Source organism: Homalodisca vitripennis, chromosome 4 (assembly GCF_021130785.1).
Source record: "Homalodisca vitripennis isolate AUS2020 chromosome 4, UT_GWSS_2.1, whole genome shotgun sequence".
Lineage (NCBI taxonomy): Eukaryota > Metazoa > Arthropoda > Insecta > Hemiptera > Cicadellidae > Homalodisca > Homalodisca vitripennis.
In genome coordinates this window covers 106,584,668-106,598,839 of record NC_060210.1, presented here as the reverse complement: position 1 = coordinate 106,598,839, position 14,172 = coordinate 106,584,668, and the positions used below count along the sequence as shown (strand labels likewise).

General features: G+C 32.9%; 1 protein-coding gene across 1 annotated transcript in view; it reads right to left on the bottom strand.

Moving 5' to 3' along the window:
• LOC124361147 (multiple inositol polyphosphate phosphatase 1-like) overlaps nt 1–14,172 on the bottom strand; it is a 32,339-nt gene that overhangs the window by 10,806 nt on the left and 7,361 nt on the right. Inside the window, exons 2-8 of the mRNA XM_046815187.1 lie at nt 10,967–11,165; nt 8,850–8,984; nt 6,312–6,490; nt 5,474–5,584; nt 4,128–4,278; nt 2,475–2,575; nt 1,043–1,152 (exon numbers count right to left, since the gene is read on the bottom strand). Coding sequence (XP_046671143.1) covers nt 1,043–1,152; nt 2,475–2,575; nt 4,128–4,278; nt 5,474–5,584; nt 6,312–6,490; nt 8,850–8,984; nt 10,967–11,135 — 956 coding nt within the window. The 5' untranslated portion in view covers nt 11,136–11,165. The remainder of the gene's footprint in view (nt 1–1,042; nt 1,153–2,474; nt 2,576–4,127; nt 4,279–5,473; nt 5,585–6,311; nt 6,491–8,849; nt 8,985–10,966; nt 11,166–14,172) is intronic.

The following is a 14,172-nucleotide window of genomic DNA, read 5'->3' as shown; positions in this document are numbered from 1 at the left end:
TCACCCTTATCTAAATGCTGTAGGGCGTCTAGCTTGTCTTTAAGAGTGACGGTAGTATGCTTTCGCTTACTCGCCATAACAATCAGCTCTCACACTTTTAGTACGCAAATAATCACAACAGTGGAATCGATGTTTGCACTGAGATGACAGACGACACACTGCAGACTACAGCGCAATGTGCGGCTATTCTATGAGTCAGTGTGTGTATTTTTAGCACGCCGTGCCGTGGGAGGGGGAGTACAGTCTAACACGTAGCGCGTGGACCCGTACAATATCCAGTACGCTCATATTGCTTAACAATAGAACTCTCAGGCTAAATACGGTAAATGTGCTTAGTATTCGCAAACATGTTTATTTGTCAAGAAATACAATGCAACAGTCAGAAAACATGTTTTAATAAACAATGTTGATAATTCTATAACAAATTGACCCATTCTCAAGTTTAAAACCGTATTTTTCTGTAATTCTGGCTAATCCGAACAATCACATAATCCGAATAGGGCTCGGTCCCAATTAGGTCGGATTAACGGGACTCTACTGTAGTTCCATAACATTTATTACAATTTCACTATATTCACTGAACAATTTATGGGTAGGACATTATAAAACTAATCTAGTTCCACTGCATTTGTTATATTTTTTCTATATTCACTGAACTGTCATAATTATTTTTGGTTACCATTTAATCTCTTATATTCTATATATTTACAGTCTACACATTATACTGATAAAATTATATTTTAAACAATCAATTTTGGCAAAAATGGGTGTTTTATAAATACAAACAAATTTAATTGCAAAATTGACCAAAAACGGTTGGTCAAGGCATCTGACATCTGAAATTCGTTTTTAATATGTATTTTTTCAAGTTTTATATTTAAAGTTAGAATTGATTCATTATCCTAATATAGAAACATAATTAGTTCTTATGGTTTGTTTATGTATATACTTAAAAAATGTTTTATAATTTGGCAGGATAAAACTGTTTTATCTTTCTTTCTTTGATGAATGATTTTTAAAAAGCTGTGAGTAGCTTACTCACTTGAGCCGCACAATTAGGTCCCGCAGTAGAGGACAGGCCACCTTCAGGTTAATATCCATGCCATAACCGTGCTTGTAGTAGTAGAGCAGGTCTTCCTGGTACTCCAGCATCTCAACAGTTAATATAGGCAATATAAGTAGGACTTTTAACAATTTAAATAACAATAATCCAAAAATATGCAATGTCTGGGAAATTATATGATCAAAATCATTGATGACAATGACCAATTATTACTTAATTGTAACTCAAGAACTAATAATTGTTGTATTGTATATAACATTTGCAAAGGTGGTGGTTACATATTGTGGGTGGCTACATGGTCCAAGGTGTTGGACTTAAATATAGTATGAGTTAAATATAGTATGGATTCAAATCCTCATCCTCTGTCCACCTCATTTATTAGTACTAATTAATAGTAATTAGATATAAGAAGTGTGGCTAGAAAACAACCGGATTAGTGTGACAGAGCCACAGAACGAACGCAACAAGGCTAAATACCTTACAGCCGGTCATGTGACTCCCCCTCCCGCCCCTTCTCGTTCTTGTTCCACCTGTAGCTGATCGTTTTCCGTAACCCTGTTCATGACTTTCATTAATTTTTTTTACTGCTTCAACAGTCTAAATCTTGTTCCTTTCAAAGCTGACTTGACTTTAGGGAAGAAAAAAGTCACAGGGAGCCAAGTCGGGTGAGTAGGGTGGATAATCTAAGACGGAGATGTTGTGTTTGGCCAAAAACATCTTTACTGACAAAGCTTTGTAAGCTGGAGCATTGTCTTGGTGTAAGATCCATGACTTGTTTGTCCACAAATTGTTCCGTTTGCTCTGTACACACTCATATAAAGTCAGAATGCGAATGTAGTAGTTCTGTCTAATTATCTGTAATATAGTTGAACAAGGTTACCAATCTCATAAGTTCAAAGTTCTCATAAGTTTTTGTGGACAATGGTCTGCCAATGCATGTGTTGTCACTCATGTCTTTGTGGCCATCTTTAAATCTTTTAAACTACTCACTTGTGTTTAATAAACCGTCATCATCCTATAATTGTTATGACATTACAAATGTTTACTTGCAGATTTTCCAAGTTTGGAAAGAAATTTGGTGTTCATGAGCTATTCTTTTTGCATACTAAAAATTTTTCCGATGCAGAGGCAAAAGGTTAAATGGCGCTGTAGGTGGAATAAGAACGGGAGCCAGGTGAAACACAGAGTGGTGGGAGGCGGAGTCATATAACCAACCATACATTATTCAGTTCTTATTACGTTCATTCTGTAATAATATCAATATGGTTATTTTATAGCCACACCTTTTATCTCAATTTCGAACTGCCCTTAAGAGACTAAGATTTTTAAGATTGAATTATGATATAACCTAGGTTTGTTAGTTATCATTCTGACAAGCTACTACACCAATTCTCAGATAAATAATACATACCTTTAGCTCCTGTTTAGTGAATGCAGCACACCATGCAGAGATCTCATGAGGCTTGTATGCTTTGTCATAGGCACACATTTTGTACATGGCATCCACCTGACCTAAACATCAATATAGCATTTAAAATATTTTATGTAACAAAAAGTGTGATACAAAAGATTTTAGTTGTGGCATTAACTGAAAATCTACATATTAAACCTTGTGAATGATACAAATAGGAGTAACAATGAAAGACAGGATTTAAAATCAATACACGAATTTAAAATTGAGAGACACATATAACAGAGGTACAGTATGTAAAGGAAATGTTAGGGAATATAACTTAACAAGAATAGGTCCCTATTTTAACATTATACAAGCGAACAAGTAAATTTTGAAAACAATAGAGGAAGTCAAGTTGAATATGGAGGAAGAGATGTAAGTAATAACATAACTTGAAAAGAATGGGAAAAGAATGATAATAATGAAAAAAGAAATTAACAGATCAGTATGAATACATTAGAGGAAGAGAAAATATGACAGGTAGAAGATGACTATATAAGTACCGGATGGATAATAAATGGATGGGACAGGCAAAGGTTAAAGAAACAGTTGGGAACCTAATTGTGATCAATGGTAAAAGATTCTCAACTTAGTTGGTTTACTAAGAAAATCATGAATTTGAAGGGTGAATAAAGTAAAAGAGGGGGTAAGAGATTTGTGCATAGGAGGTCAGACAGTTGAACAATTGACCAGAGAATTCAAAAGTGGAAACAATCTAGAAAAATAAATAGTAACAATGACAATAACAATTATTAAGAGATAAGGATATTAAAAAGATTTGTGATGATTATGAAAAACCAATTGAAGTGTTACTTGAGAAATGTGAAAAAAATAATTTCAGTGACAGTTCCGACATGTTACAAATTGGCGCCCAACATGGGGCTTCATCCAACAATATTCTAGGAATTCATAGCAGACAATTCCAACCCGTTACACCTGTCACTCAAAGGGCTCGTAAAATTTCAATTTTGTCTGCCAGTCTTTACACAATATCTTGAGAACGAACTGATCTCTAGACTTTAAATTTTGCATGAAACTTCTTTTGTATCTGGGGAACATCGAGTTCGATGATGGTGTATGTCTATTCTTGGGGTTTGTTGAGCATCAGCATAGCCTATAACTTAAGTCGGTATCTCGAGAATTAATTGAGCTATAAATTTAAGATGTTCTATATTTTGTTTAGCTATCACTATAGGTTCTGAGAAAATTCCTCCTCTGTCTGTCTATCTGCCTGTCTCAAAAATGTTGCATGTAACATCATTTCTACTTAGGCAGCGAGTATTTGAGATGAACACGTTCCTCTATGGAATTTTGCTGAGTCTTTTTTTGATAGTCTAACTATCTGCAGGGTATCTGTGGACAATTTCATCTCCAGACTTAAAATTTTGTATGAAAATTCATTTCTACCTAGATAAGAATCAGTTCGATGTAGGTGCATGTCTATCCATGGGATTCAACTGGGCGTCTTTGAGATCTATCACTCGGTAACCTGGCAGATTTTCTCTTCTGTCTGCATAGAGGCTGTAAAGATCTTTTCTGTCTGATTGGTGTGTGTCCACAGGCGTCTGGAAAATGAAATGAAATGACTTGACAAATGAGCAAATTACTTACTGGGCCGTATATCGAAGAAGAAGCCAAGTCGCCGACTGACACGGTCTACCAGCTCACTCATGAGCAGAGAGTTGTGGAACTCATCACTATATTGGCGTATGGCACGGCTGGATGCGTAGTCCAACAACCAGGTGCTACAGTTCATGTAGCTCTGGACATAGACAACTACAGTTACACAAACATATTTCTACTATGCAAACATGGCATAACTCTTAATAATGAATGGAATACTCAATACAAACAAGCTTTTACATTTTCTTGATATATGATTTTCTTTCTTAAATTCTAAAAATCTGCCTCTATTTGGTAAATAGTTTTCTATTTATATTGTCATTTAAAATATTAAATTATGTGTATTAAAGTACCAGTAGTATATGAGTTTCATATTTGGATTTCCCTAACTTGCTCTCCCATTTAAACATATTCAGCTCTAACATTTGTATGACTGTAGATTATACACAAAGTTCTGGAGAAAGCAATTTCTATGTATGTAAAAGGAAAGTAAGTTATACCCGTTTCCACTTAGTGTGGGTTTGCATAAACATGAAACCCATGTTTGGGCTTTACCTGTTTAAAAATATTAAAACATATAAAGTTAATATACTTGACACTTGGTTGCTAACGGGGTAACTATTAGTTAATAATACTTTTCAATAAATAGTTGATCTATCCCTTCAACATCCCATTACAGTTATAATTTGTTCATATTCAAATTAACAATAGTTATTTGGTTATGTCATTGCTAATAGAAAAAAAACTGAACTAAAAGATTATATTGACCAGTACTTTTTAAACATTGTTCAAAGACCTGAGCTTATAAAATTGAACTTTCAACATATTTTTGTTAAAGTCTTATTTGATTGACAAAATTAGCTATACAAAAATTCTGTTTTATTTTGAATTTCAAAGTAATTGTCCAAAATAATAAATTGTCCTTTTTTATTTAAAATATGTTTTAAACACATTCACTGCTGGTCTATAATGAATGAAGTTAAGTATTCTCATAAGAGAGCAAACACACTATAGCATCTGCCGCAGTTAACGTGTTCAGGTAAATCTTCTATACTAATTATGTTGTTAACTCCATATTACAGGTAATCTTTATATTACTGTCAAAAATAGCAACTAAAACCCTTGCAAAAGGGTGACACTAAATTTAAAATATATTATTTAGCTTACTTTATTAGCTGCATTTTATTGTACAACTATTACACACGTACATTTTCTTATGCTTAAAATTAATTTAGTTGATCGGTTTTAAGTTCATTTAGACAAGTATATCAAAAGAAACATATTTTGACTAAAGCAGTCCTGAACTGCAAAAGCTGTGCTGAAAGTTTCCTTACCCTTAGAAGAGAGTTGTTTGGTTCAGGTTGTGGAATGCTTTCATCTGGAAATAATGCTCTAAGAAAATGTTGTGCACTCTGGTTAGTTCGGTCTGACTCTGTGATCTGAAACTGCAAGAGGACATAAACAAATCCATCATATAGTTGTAAACCATAACAATACTTTTTGTGGAGACTGTCCAAACTCTTCGAGGTATAAGATAAAATTTTATTGAATGAGCTTGCTCATTTTGTATGTAATATCAATAAATATATTTTCAAAAAGGATCCTGATAGTCTAATGGCCAGAGAAATACAAACCTACAGCCAGATATGGTATTTCTATATGTACACTTGTGAGTATGTTCACTGCTAATATAACCATGTCAGTCTTAGTGTGCAATGTATCCACATCTGTGGAACAAACAAAGTACCACACTTGATCCACATTACATCACATGTGATTTTACTCTGTGATTTATGTGATTTATGAAATGTAATGTATATTTTCATGCTTTATGACAGCTTGTCCTTTTTGATACAGAACAATAAGTAGGTGTCTAGCGGATGTGAGAGAATTATGATTGAATCCTGTGTTTTCCTAAATATCCAAATATTGGAGCATATTTCACAATTATTTCATATTGACCATGAATAATAATAATACTTTTTTTAATGTTTTTTCGTTTCATCTGTCACAAATATTCACATTAATCATGATCATGTCAATTAAGTCCCTTAAAATAAAATAAAAATACACACAGAATACAAATATTTATTACCATTATTGAAATAAGAAAATTTAACACTTAAATTATTTGAATTGAATATTTTATTTTTCAGTCTTTAAATAAAGTACTGACCAGAAACTTATCTTCTTCATAGTTTTGAAAGAGCGTTGGATACCTCTCCAGATGTCTCCTGGCCAGTGACTCCATATCAAGCTTGCCTTGGGTGAGAGGCGGTTGTTCTCTGAGATGAGAAAGTCAAAAGTCCAGTTACCCAGGTTGTGGCGGTCCTGATCACACAGCTCCACATCTAAACCGACAATACCATACTGCACTCGTTACACACATATAGCCATTCTGGTGTAGAACTGAAATCTGATGGTGACTTCATTTGTGATTACACTGTTATGCAGTAAATATAAATTCTAATCTATTGTTCAATTAACACAATGATTGAGATTTCAATAAGTCCTCACAAAATATGAGTGATACAACATACCTAATACAAACTTTCTCAATCCTTATGCATCAACAAAGGTGGGGGAAATTTCTGGAAAAAATAAATCAGAGTTCAAGAATTTTAAATTTTAGGAATCTTTTACCATACTATGATGTTTTAGATTAGAAACACAAGTTAACTAAATGAGGCAGCTTTTGCGAAAGCTATAGCCATTAGCCATGCTCACTTACTGACATGTTCTGTTAACCCATAATTCTTCACACTGGTCAAAAAGAAATTTCTATTTTAAATTTCTATGTTACTTTTAGAGTTCTCTATTCTAGAGTTTAAAGGTTTTTGCTTCATCTTGGCCATTACAGAAATGCATAATTGACTTGAAAATTTTGTTTTTATCATTGAATTTTTGCTGTAAGCAGGTCTCCAAATATGATTAATATGGTTAATTGATCTGTAGTTTTTCTGAACTTCGCTAAAACATTGCTGAGTTAATAATTAATTTCATTATTTGTATGACCAAATATAGACTCTTAAAAATGTAATGTAACATCGCTAACAGCTCTTTAACACCTTCACTGCAACACATGTCATGTACTGACTTTAGGACAGCCGAGATGGTAGCAGCAACTGTCCACCGCAGTCAATCTATAATCATGTATTCTTTGTTCCAAGATCATTATTGACATGGATGATTCCAAAAAATAAAGACATTTGCCATAGTAACATTGAATAACATAATTAGCTGGGTTATGATCTACCATCTATGGCCAGGTATCGATAAAACTTTAAAACAGCCCTTTTTAGTCTACCATGACATATTTGTTAGACACAGATATAGTTTTAAATATTTACCTCATTATTGATAAGAGATCAAGCAAAAGTAAAATGAGTGTATAAGTACATATGTTTCTTGTGCTTGTACTGCAAGAAATTCAAATTGAAAATATTGATAACACACAAGGGGTAATATACGAGTTATAGACTTATGGATACTATAAGTGACAGGGCTTACAATGTGGTGATATACATAAAGTAGGATGTTGACAATGGGTCACTTGCCCACAAACACTTTATTGACAATATTCATTTTCTGACACTCAAAGGCAGTTGCGTAGCTAGCTTGGGTGGCACCGGTGCAGAAGTTGGTGGTGTCACCCCATTGAAAGTAAAAAGCAATCAATTTTATATGATAAGGTCATGTATATAATATATAATATACAATTATATAATATACAATTCACGCCAACCAAACACAACACACTTTACGAAACAAATGAGAAATGTTGCAACTGAAACGTCAAAGATTGAGAGTATGGGACGGGGAAACCCCCACGACAGTGTCATGCTCTTTTACGGGAATCCCCGAATTATACATAGAGCTGAGCTAGTGCTAGTAGAGGCATCCCCGAAAAAGAAATTTTTGTGCTATCGATTTTTTGTTTGTTTGTTTGTACATTGTTCTTAAAGTTGAGAGACCAGGTGGGTATCACCCCAAAAAAGGTGGCACCCGGTGCGGCCCGCCCTCACCACCCCCCCTTTGCTACGCCACTGCTCAAAGGTATCCAAAGTAAAATAGTAAACATTTAAAAACTTTCCTAACTTTAGTGGCCAGTCATAGTATCTCCAGCACTACAACATCACGTTCTATATCAGGAACTTTTAACAGCTACCACATCAGTGGGGCTATGCTTTTTTCTTGGTCTTTGATATTGAACATTATGTTTGTGTGGGTTTTGGCTATTCTCCTGACTTGAGCTTTACTTCTTGCGACTAATCAATTAAATTGACACCAGTTGGAAGGATGCACTCCCCCGTCCTCAGCACAGTCCAATTCTGATTTTAGTGGAAATTATTATAATTCTAATACGTTCCTTTACTCAATGAAGATGATGACTACCTTTTCCTAAAACAATTTTGAAGGCCTTGTCTACAAGGCTTAAGTACGATGCATTAATTCATCAAGTTCATTCCTCCTACATCAAGAAATACTTATTAATTGACAAGCTTGATCCTGGTGTCTGCCAAAATATTTACATCACAAGGTTTCAGAAAGGAATTGCAAGCTGCAGCCCAGTATGCAAGAACCTAAACTATATTAAGCTACTTACATTTAATTACAACATCGATATAAATCTTGATTGTTTATGTCATAAAATACTATTTATTAGTACCAAGCATTATTTGTATTGTCTCTGCAAAAGAGTGTACATACTTGTGAATATTTTATGATTCCGCAAAATCCGATTTCTTAGTCCCACCAAGAGCTTCAGAGGACGGTGCTCTTCAAACATTGGAAAACGAGTCCCATGACGTACCATTTCCCACAGCATTAGAGGTGGTGAACATTCTGTAACACCAAAAGATAATGTGAGTCATTTAAAGTTTTCAGTAACTATTTTACAATGAACATAATTAGTTTGTAGTAAATTGACTATGTTGTATGAAAACTAATATTATTTATGTTAAATAACAACTCTAAGAGTAGTGTGTTCTTTTTTATGTCCAAATACGTACAAAATTAATTTTTAATTTAGATATATTTGTCAATTCTTGAAGTAACCGTACAGGATGTAATAAAACTCTCTACACAAACTTAGACTAGGTTTCATGGACCAAAAGGAGCTAAAAACTAAATGCAAGCTAAATGTCTATCTCTTTTAATTTACCATCTGTCTGTTTGTATGTGTTTTTATTTCAAAAATCAGTAATGATAAAAGACTAAATTTTGGTGCCATTATTTTATGCAATCTCAAATCAAGAGAAAAATTACTATTATATTATAATGTCACGTTTCAAGATGATGTGTTAAGGAAACATCTAAGTACTACAGAAAAAAGTTTTCGTCATAAAATTTTAAACTTGAAATAGAAGTCAGAACCAACCTTGAATGCCTCTAACTATAATGACTGGTTATCAGAAGAAACAAATAAAAGATACTGTATATGGTAAATATTAAACAGGTACTATGAGCTAGTCATTTCTAGCAAAGCTGTCAGGCTAGCAACTCCATGTTCCAATTTAAAAGTCTTAAAAGTATTTATTGTTACTTATTACACAAATTTTTACGTTATTACAGAGATATTGCATATAACTCCACAGACCAGAAAGCAATATTTGGTCTGGCTGCAATTAATAGTTAGTCTTACAGAGTTTTACAATATAACTAAAATAAGTTTTTAATAAAATTTCACAGCAATTAAACAATATTTGTGGTTTAATATCTGGCCATACTGATACTAGTACAGTGTTAAACTATTAAAAACCCTTATTTTTGGTTCCAGGGGTACGAGAGATTTTAAACATATAATTAATATGCGTCCAATCACTATTTAGTTGTAACAAATATTTTTATTCAAATTCTATTGGCTATACAAAAAATATATTTCAAGCTTTTATGTACTTCATTATTTAAACATTAAAAAATTACACAGTCTGAGAAAAACTAAAAAGCGTTTGAATGTATGTTGAGTGTATCTTTAAAATTAAATATCTCCCTTGATTCTATAATCAATAATGAGGCTTCAAAAGTGTTTGAAGTTTAACATTGTTCTTATGGGGTAAAGTCTTTCAGTGCAGCCAGCTTTTAATCCAAAGTATGTTTAATGAAGCTCCAACACTACCCAGTAAATTCATTTCACGGAAGAGAAAAGGTAAAATTTAGTCTCCATGAAGTAAAAAGTTAGACTCCATTAAGTAGGAATGACACAGACATATACCTCAGAAATATTAGCACTTGACAGAGAATGTTTCTAAATTTTATTTTTGTATTACCAGAAAAAAATCAAATAGTGAGAAAAGAACAGCTGAAGGAAATTTAGAGAGAAAAAAGTAAGTTAAATTCAGGTGTGCCTTTACCCATAATTGTTACTATAATTTGTTGAGTAGTATATGTGTAAACCCAATCATAAGCTTTAATTTGATACCATTTGCCATTTTTAACTTCCTTTATTAGTGCTGAGGATAGTTTATTTCATGCTGGTTTGTACCTGTCCAAGTCTATAATATACAATAATTGTACTGTGACTCTGACTAACAGTGCCCTGATTTGCCCTCAGCCGTATGTGCCTTGAAAAGTATACAAGTTGGTTTGAAACTATAAGTAAACAAGCTATAAGTGAAACAATCCAGTAGTAATAATTATTTTTGTTTATATCAAACCAGATGAGCTTGGTAAATAATGGATCCTAAAAGAGGCAAAACATGATAAACCGTTTCTCATTAACGACCTTCGTGGAAGGAATAAAAAAAGTCCACTAAAATAGATAAAATTTCCATCTCCTTAATGAAATGTAGTGCAGAGAATTATTTTACATCAATATAATTACTAACCATCACTGTGAAAGGGGGGTAAAGAATCTTTAAACATGACAGCATAAGAAGTCTTTGTGCCGAAGTATAGATACTGATCCTCATCTTCCGCATAGCACTTGTATTCGTCCGTGATGCGACGGGAGTAGACTACTGCTAGAGCACTGAGAAGAATGCTGAGAGTCCCCATCAGCACTGGCTCGTCTCAACGTCAGGAAACCTGATGTCAAACTAATTAATGAGAACGACATTTACCAAGTTAATTAATTTGTATCTTCACTGAGGGATTATTTATCTATTAAGTTAGTTATGAGTTAACTGCAAAGAATTGCAGTGGCCTATAATTACTGTGATAATAAAAGTGTTTTAATTGATTTTTACATCTAATATTCAAACTGAAAACTATCATAAAAAATATAAATTTTGTATTTAACCAAACACATAAAACTAAGTAAAATCTCAGTTTGTTTCAAATAATACAATTTATTGTTAGAACTTATTTACATAGTCTATAATGATCACAGACACAGAAGAAAATATGTGAGAAGTGTACATTAACCAGTTACTTAGTTGCATTATACTCATGTATTTCTGATGTTAATGTAACTAAATAGACAATACAACACTAGTTATAACCAATACTTGACAGATAATTTGGTCTGGAGGGTTGATCTACAGTTATACACTTTTAGCTCCAATCATGTTCATTTAGTTTCTCAAAATAAGATATCAATCAAAGTATGATCTTATTTAAGTCTCCAAATACTAAAAATAACCTTCAATAATAATGAGCCAGTTGTTGTCTTAACATTGTAAGTTTTTAAAACCATTTTAAAGCTATGCACTACAAGATTATTACCTTTTTATTATGCGCTGTAGAGATATGTAAAGTAATAAGTAATGAAAAGGTTACTCATACTTATTAGAATAGTCTGTAAAGACTATTTAGACTTTTCTTTTGGATCATTAGTATACATTTTCTGCAGTCACGTGGTTTGGACAGACTTGGAAAGTGTTTTCTATTGCTCTAGTAAAAAAATAATTTAAATTAGGTTAAGTTATTTTTTTAGGCTTTTCTCTTGTTATTAAATATTAATTCTCTTACATTTATTTTTATTTTATTTTTATTTGTGTTTACCGCAAAACCTCTTTACAATAATAATGTAAAGCAAGATGCACAGAAGATACACAAGATACACTGCACAGAAAGACAAATTATAATAACAAAAATCAAACTATAAAACAATAATAATTTATATAGAACTATAATATACATAAAAATTGAAAACTATAATAATTAACAGGCAACAAAATTATATAAATTCTGAGAGATCAATGATAACAGCAACAATGAGGTGCAGAACAAACCGTAATGAATTATACTATAGATTTATAAACAGGACAATAAAGTCATAAACCTATCTAGGTGAGCCAAGAGAAGAATGGAAAGAGACACTGGTGACCACGGTTGATTAGTGGAGGCAGCTCTTTCATGGTGCTGAGGCTGTCATCAAAGAAGTATAGTTTTAAGTTTTGACAATCCACCTGTCTGTGCAATAAAGAACACAATTCAATCATAAAGAGTAGTTTTCCTGAGCAAGTGTGATGGAAAGAAATGAGATGGCATAATAAGAGCTTGATTACAGGACAGAGCTATACTATTTGAATCCAAGAAAGATTTTAAGACTTAGTGTGACTACTTAAGGTCTGTTGGAACTATGTTCTCATGGTTGGGTGGTTGGGATGGACGGGTGGGACTCGACATGCAAGCACCACTTTTTGGTGAGTGCTGGGTAGTTATATAACACCTAATGTGCACAAAATAATTACTGAGATGACTTTGTGACTTCTTTCACTGTCCTTTCTAGCTTGGGTGTGAGAAGGTAACTTGTAAAGAATTCCTTCTGAATGAATGTCAGAGAAACTACTCTCCTGCTCCAGGATAAGACAGATCTGCTTGAGAAATGAATCAGTGCTTATGTTACACTTCAAAACTGACAAATTATGAAATCAATGTAATCTGTAATTAGTAAAGGTACTCCATTAAAGCTATATATTTTGATGGAAGTTATCTACTGAACTTTATGCATTGAGACAAGTAAAGATGGAAAAAAGCATTAGACAGCATGACCAAGAGCACTTGTCACTCATACAAGAGAATGGTTCTGAATAAGAATGGTGCTACTGATAATATTTTAACAAATTTACCCAAAAATAATTTTTGAATAATCAACTAAGTTACTGAACTTGCAGATCATGATGGAAAGTTAATGCATCATTTTTCTATGAATAGTAAAAATAACACAAGAAATAAATTTATAACAAAGATAAGCAGAACTTTTTCAATATCAAACATAAAATTGTTGAATATATTCTTAGCAAACAAAACTTGGATGTCAGTTTACTGTTTGGACATGGAGAAAAATTTGATTTATTTTTTTAAACTTTCTGTTATTACTTTGACCTCTGTTTTCCAAAACTAAAGCAAAGAGAACATAAAAATAATTGGATAATCAATGAGTTGCTTGAGAATAGGAGAACTGTGATAAATATGAGTAAAGCTGTTAGAAATGCTTCTTCTGCAATGAAATTAAATATCACCTGGCACCAAGAAAGAAATAATTTAAGGCAAAACTTGTTCAAACTGAAAAAATTCTGTGATAAGGTAATAAGTAACTTGTATAATGTCTTATACATAATTTATGTTCTCCTTACACAAGTCCTAGCAAACACGAAAAAAGGGCAATTCTTTTTCTGGGGTTATTACATAATGATATGTATAGTATATGTTCTTTTGTTTAGTTTTAACCAAATACATAAACTTTATTATTTGAGCCCATACTAATGTTTAAAGAAATATTTAATAACGTATGTCGTCATCATGGTACCGTCTCGTGATCAGTGTTTTGGTACCACGTCAGCCATCTCAAGACGGTAACGTGATAAGTGGTCAATGGGTTAAGACAAGTAAAGATGGAAAAACTTATTACCACGCATGACAAAGACCACTTATCACTCATATAAGAGCTTGGTTCTGAATATCTAAGTCATCTAAAGCTTTCATCAGGAAAAATAGTTAGCCTTATGGCTAACTCAATTATAGAGTAAATGTTTGAAAAAAACCTGAGCTTATCTTAACTTGCTTGTTTAGGACATGATTTGTGGCTGCCCAACAAGTAAAGGTAAACATAACGGGGTGATAAGAATCCTGGAAGAGAGGCTTGGAA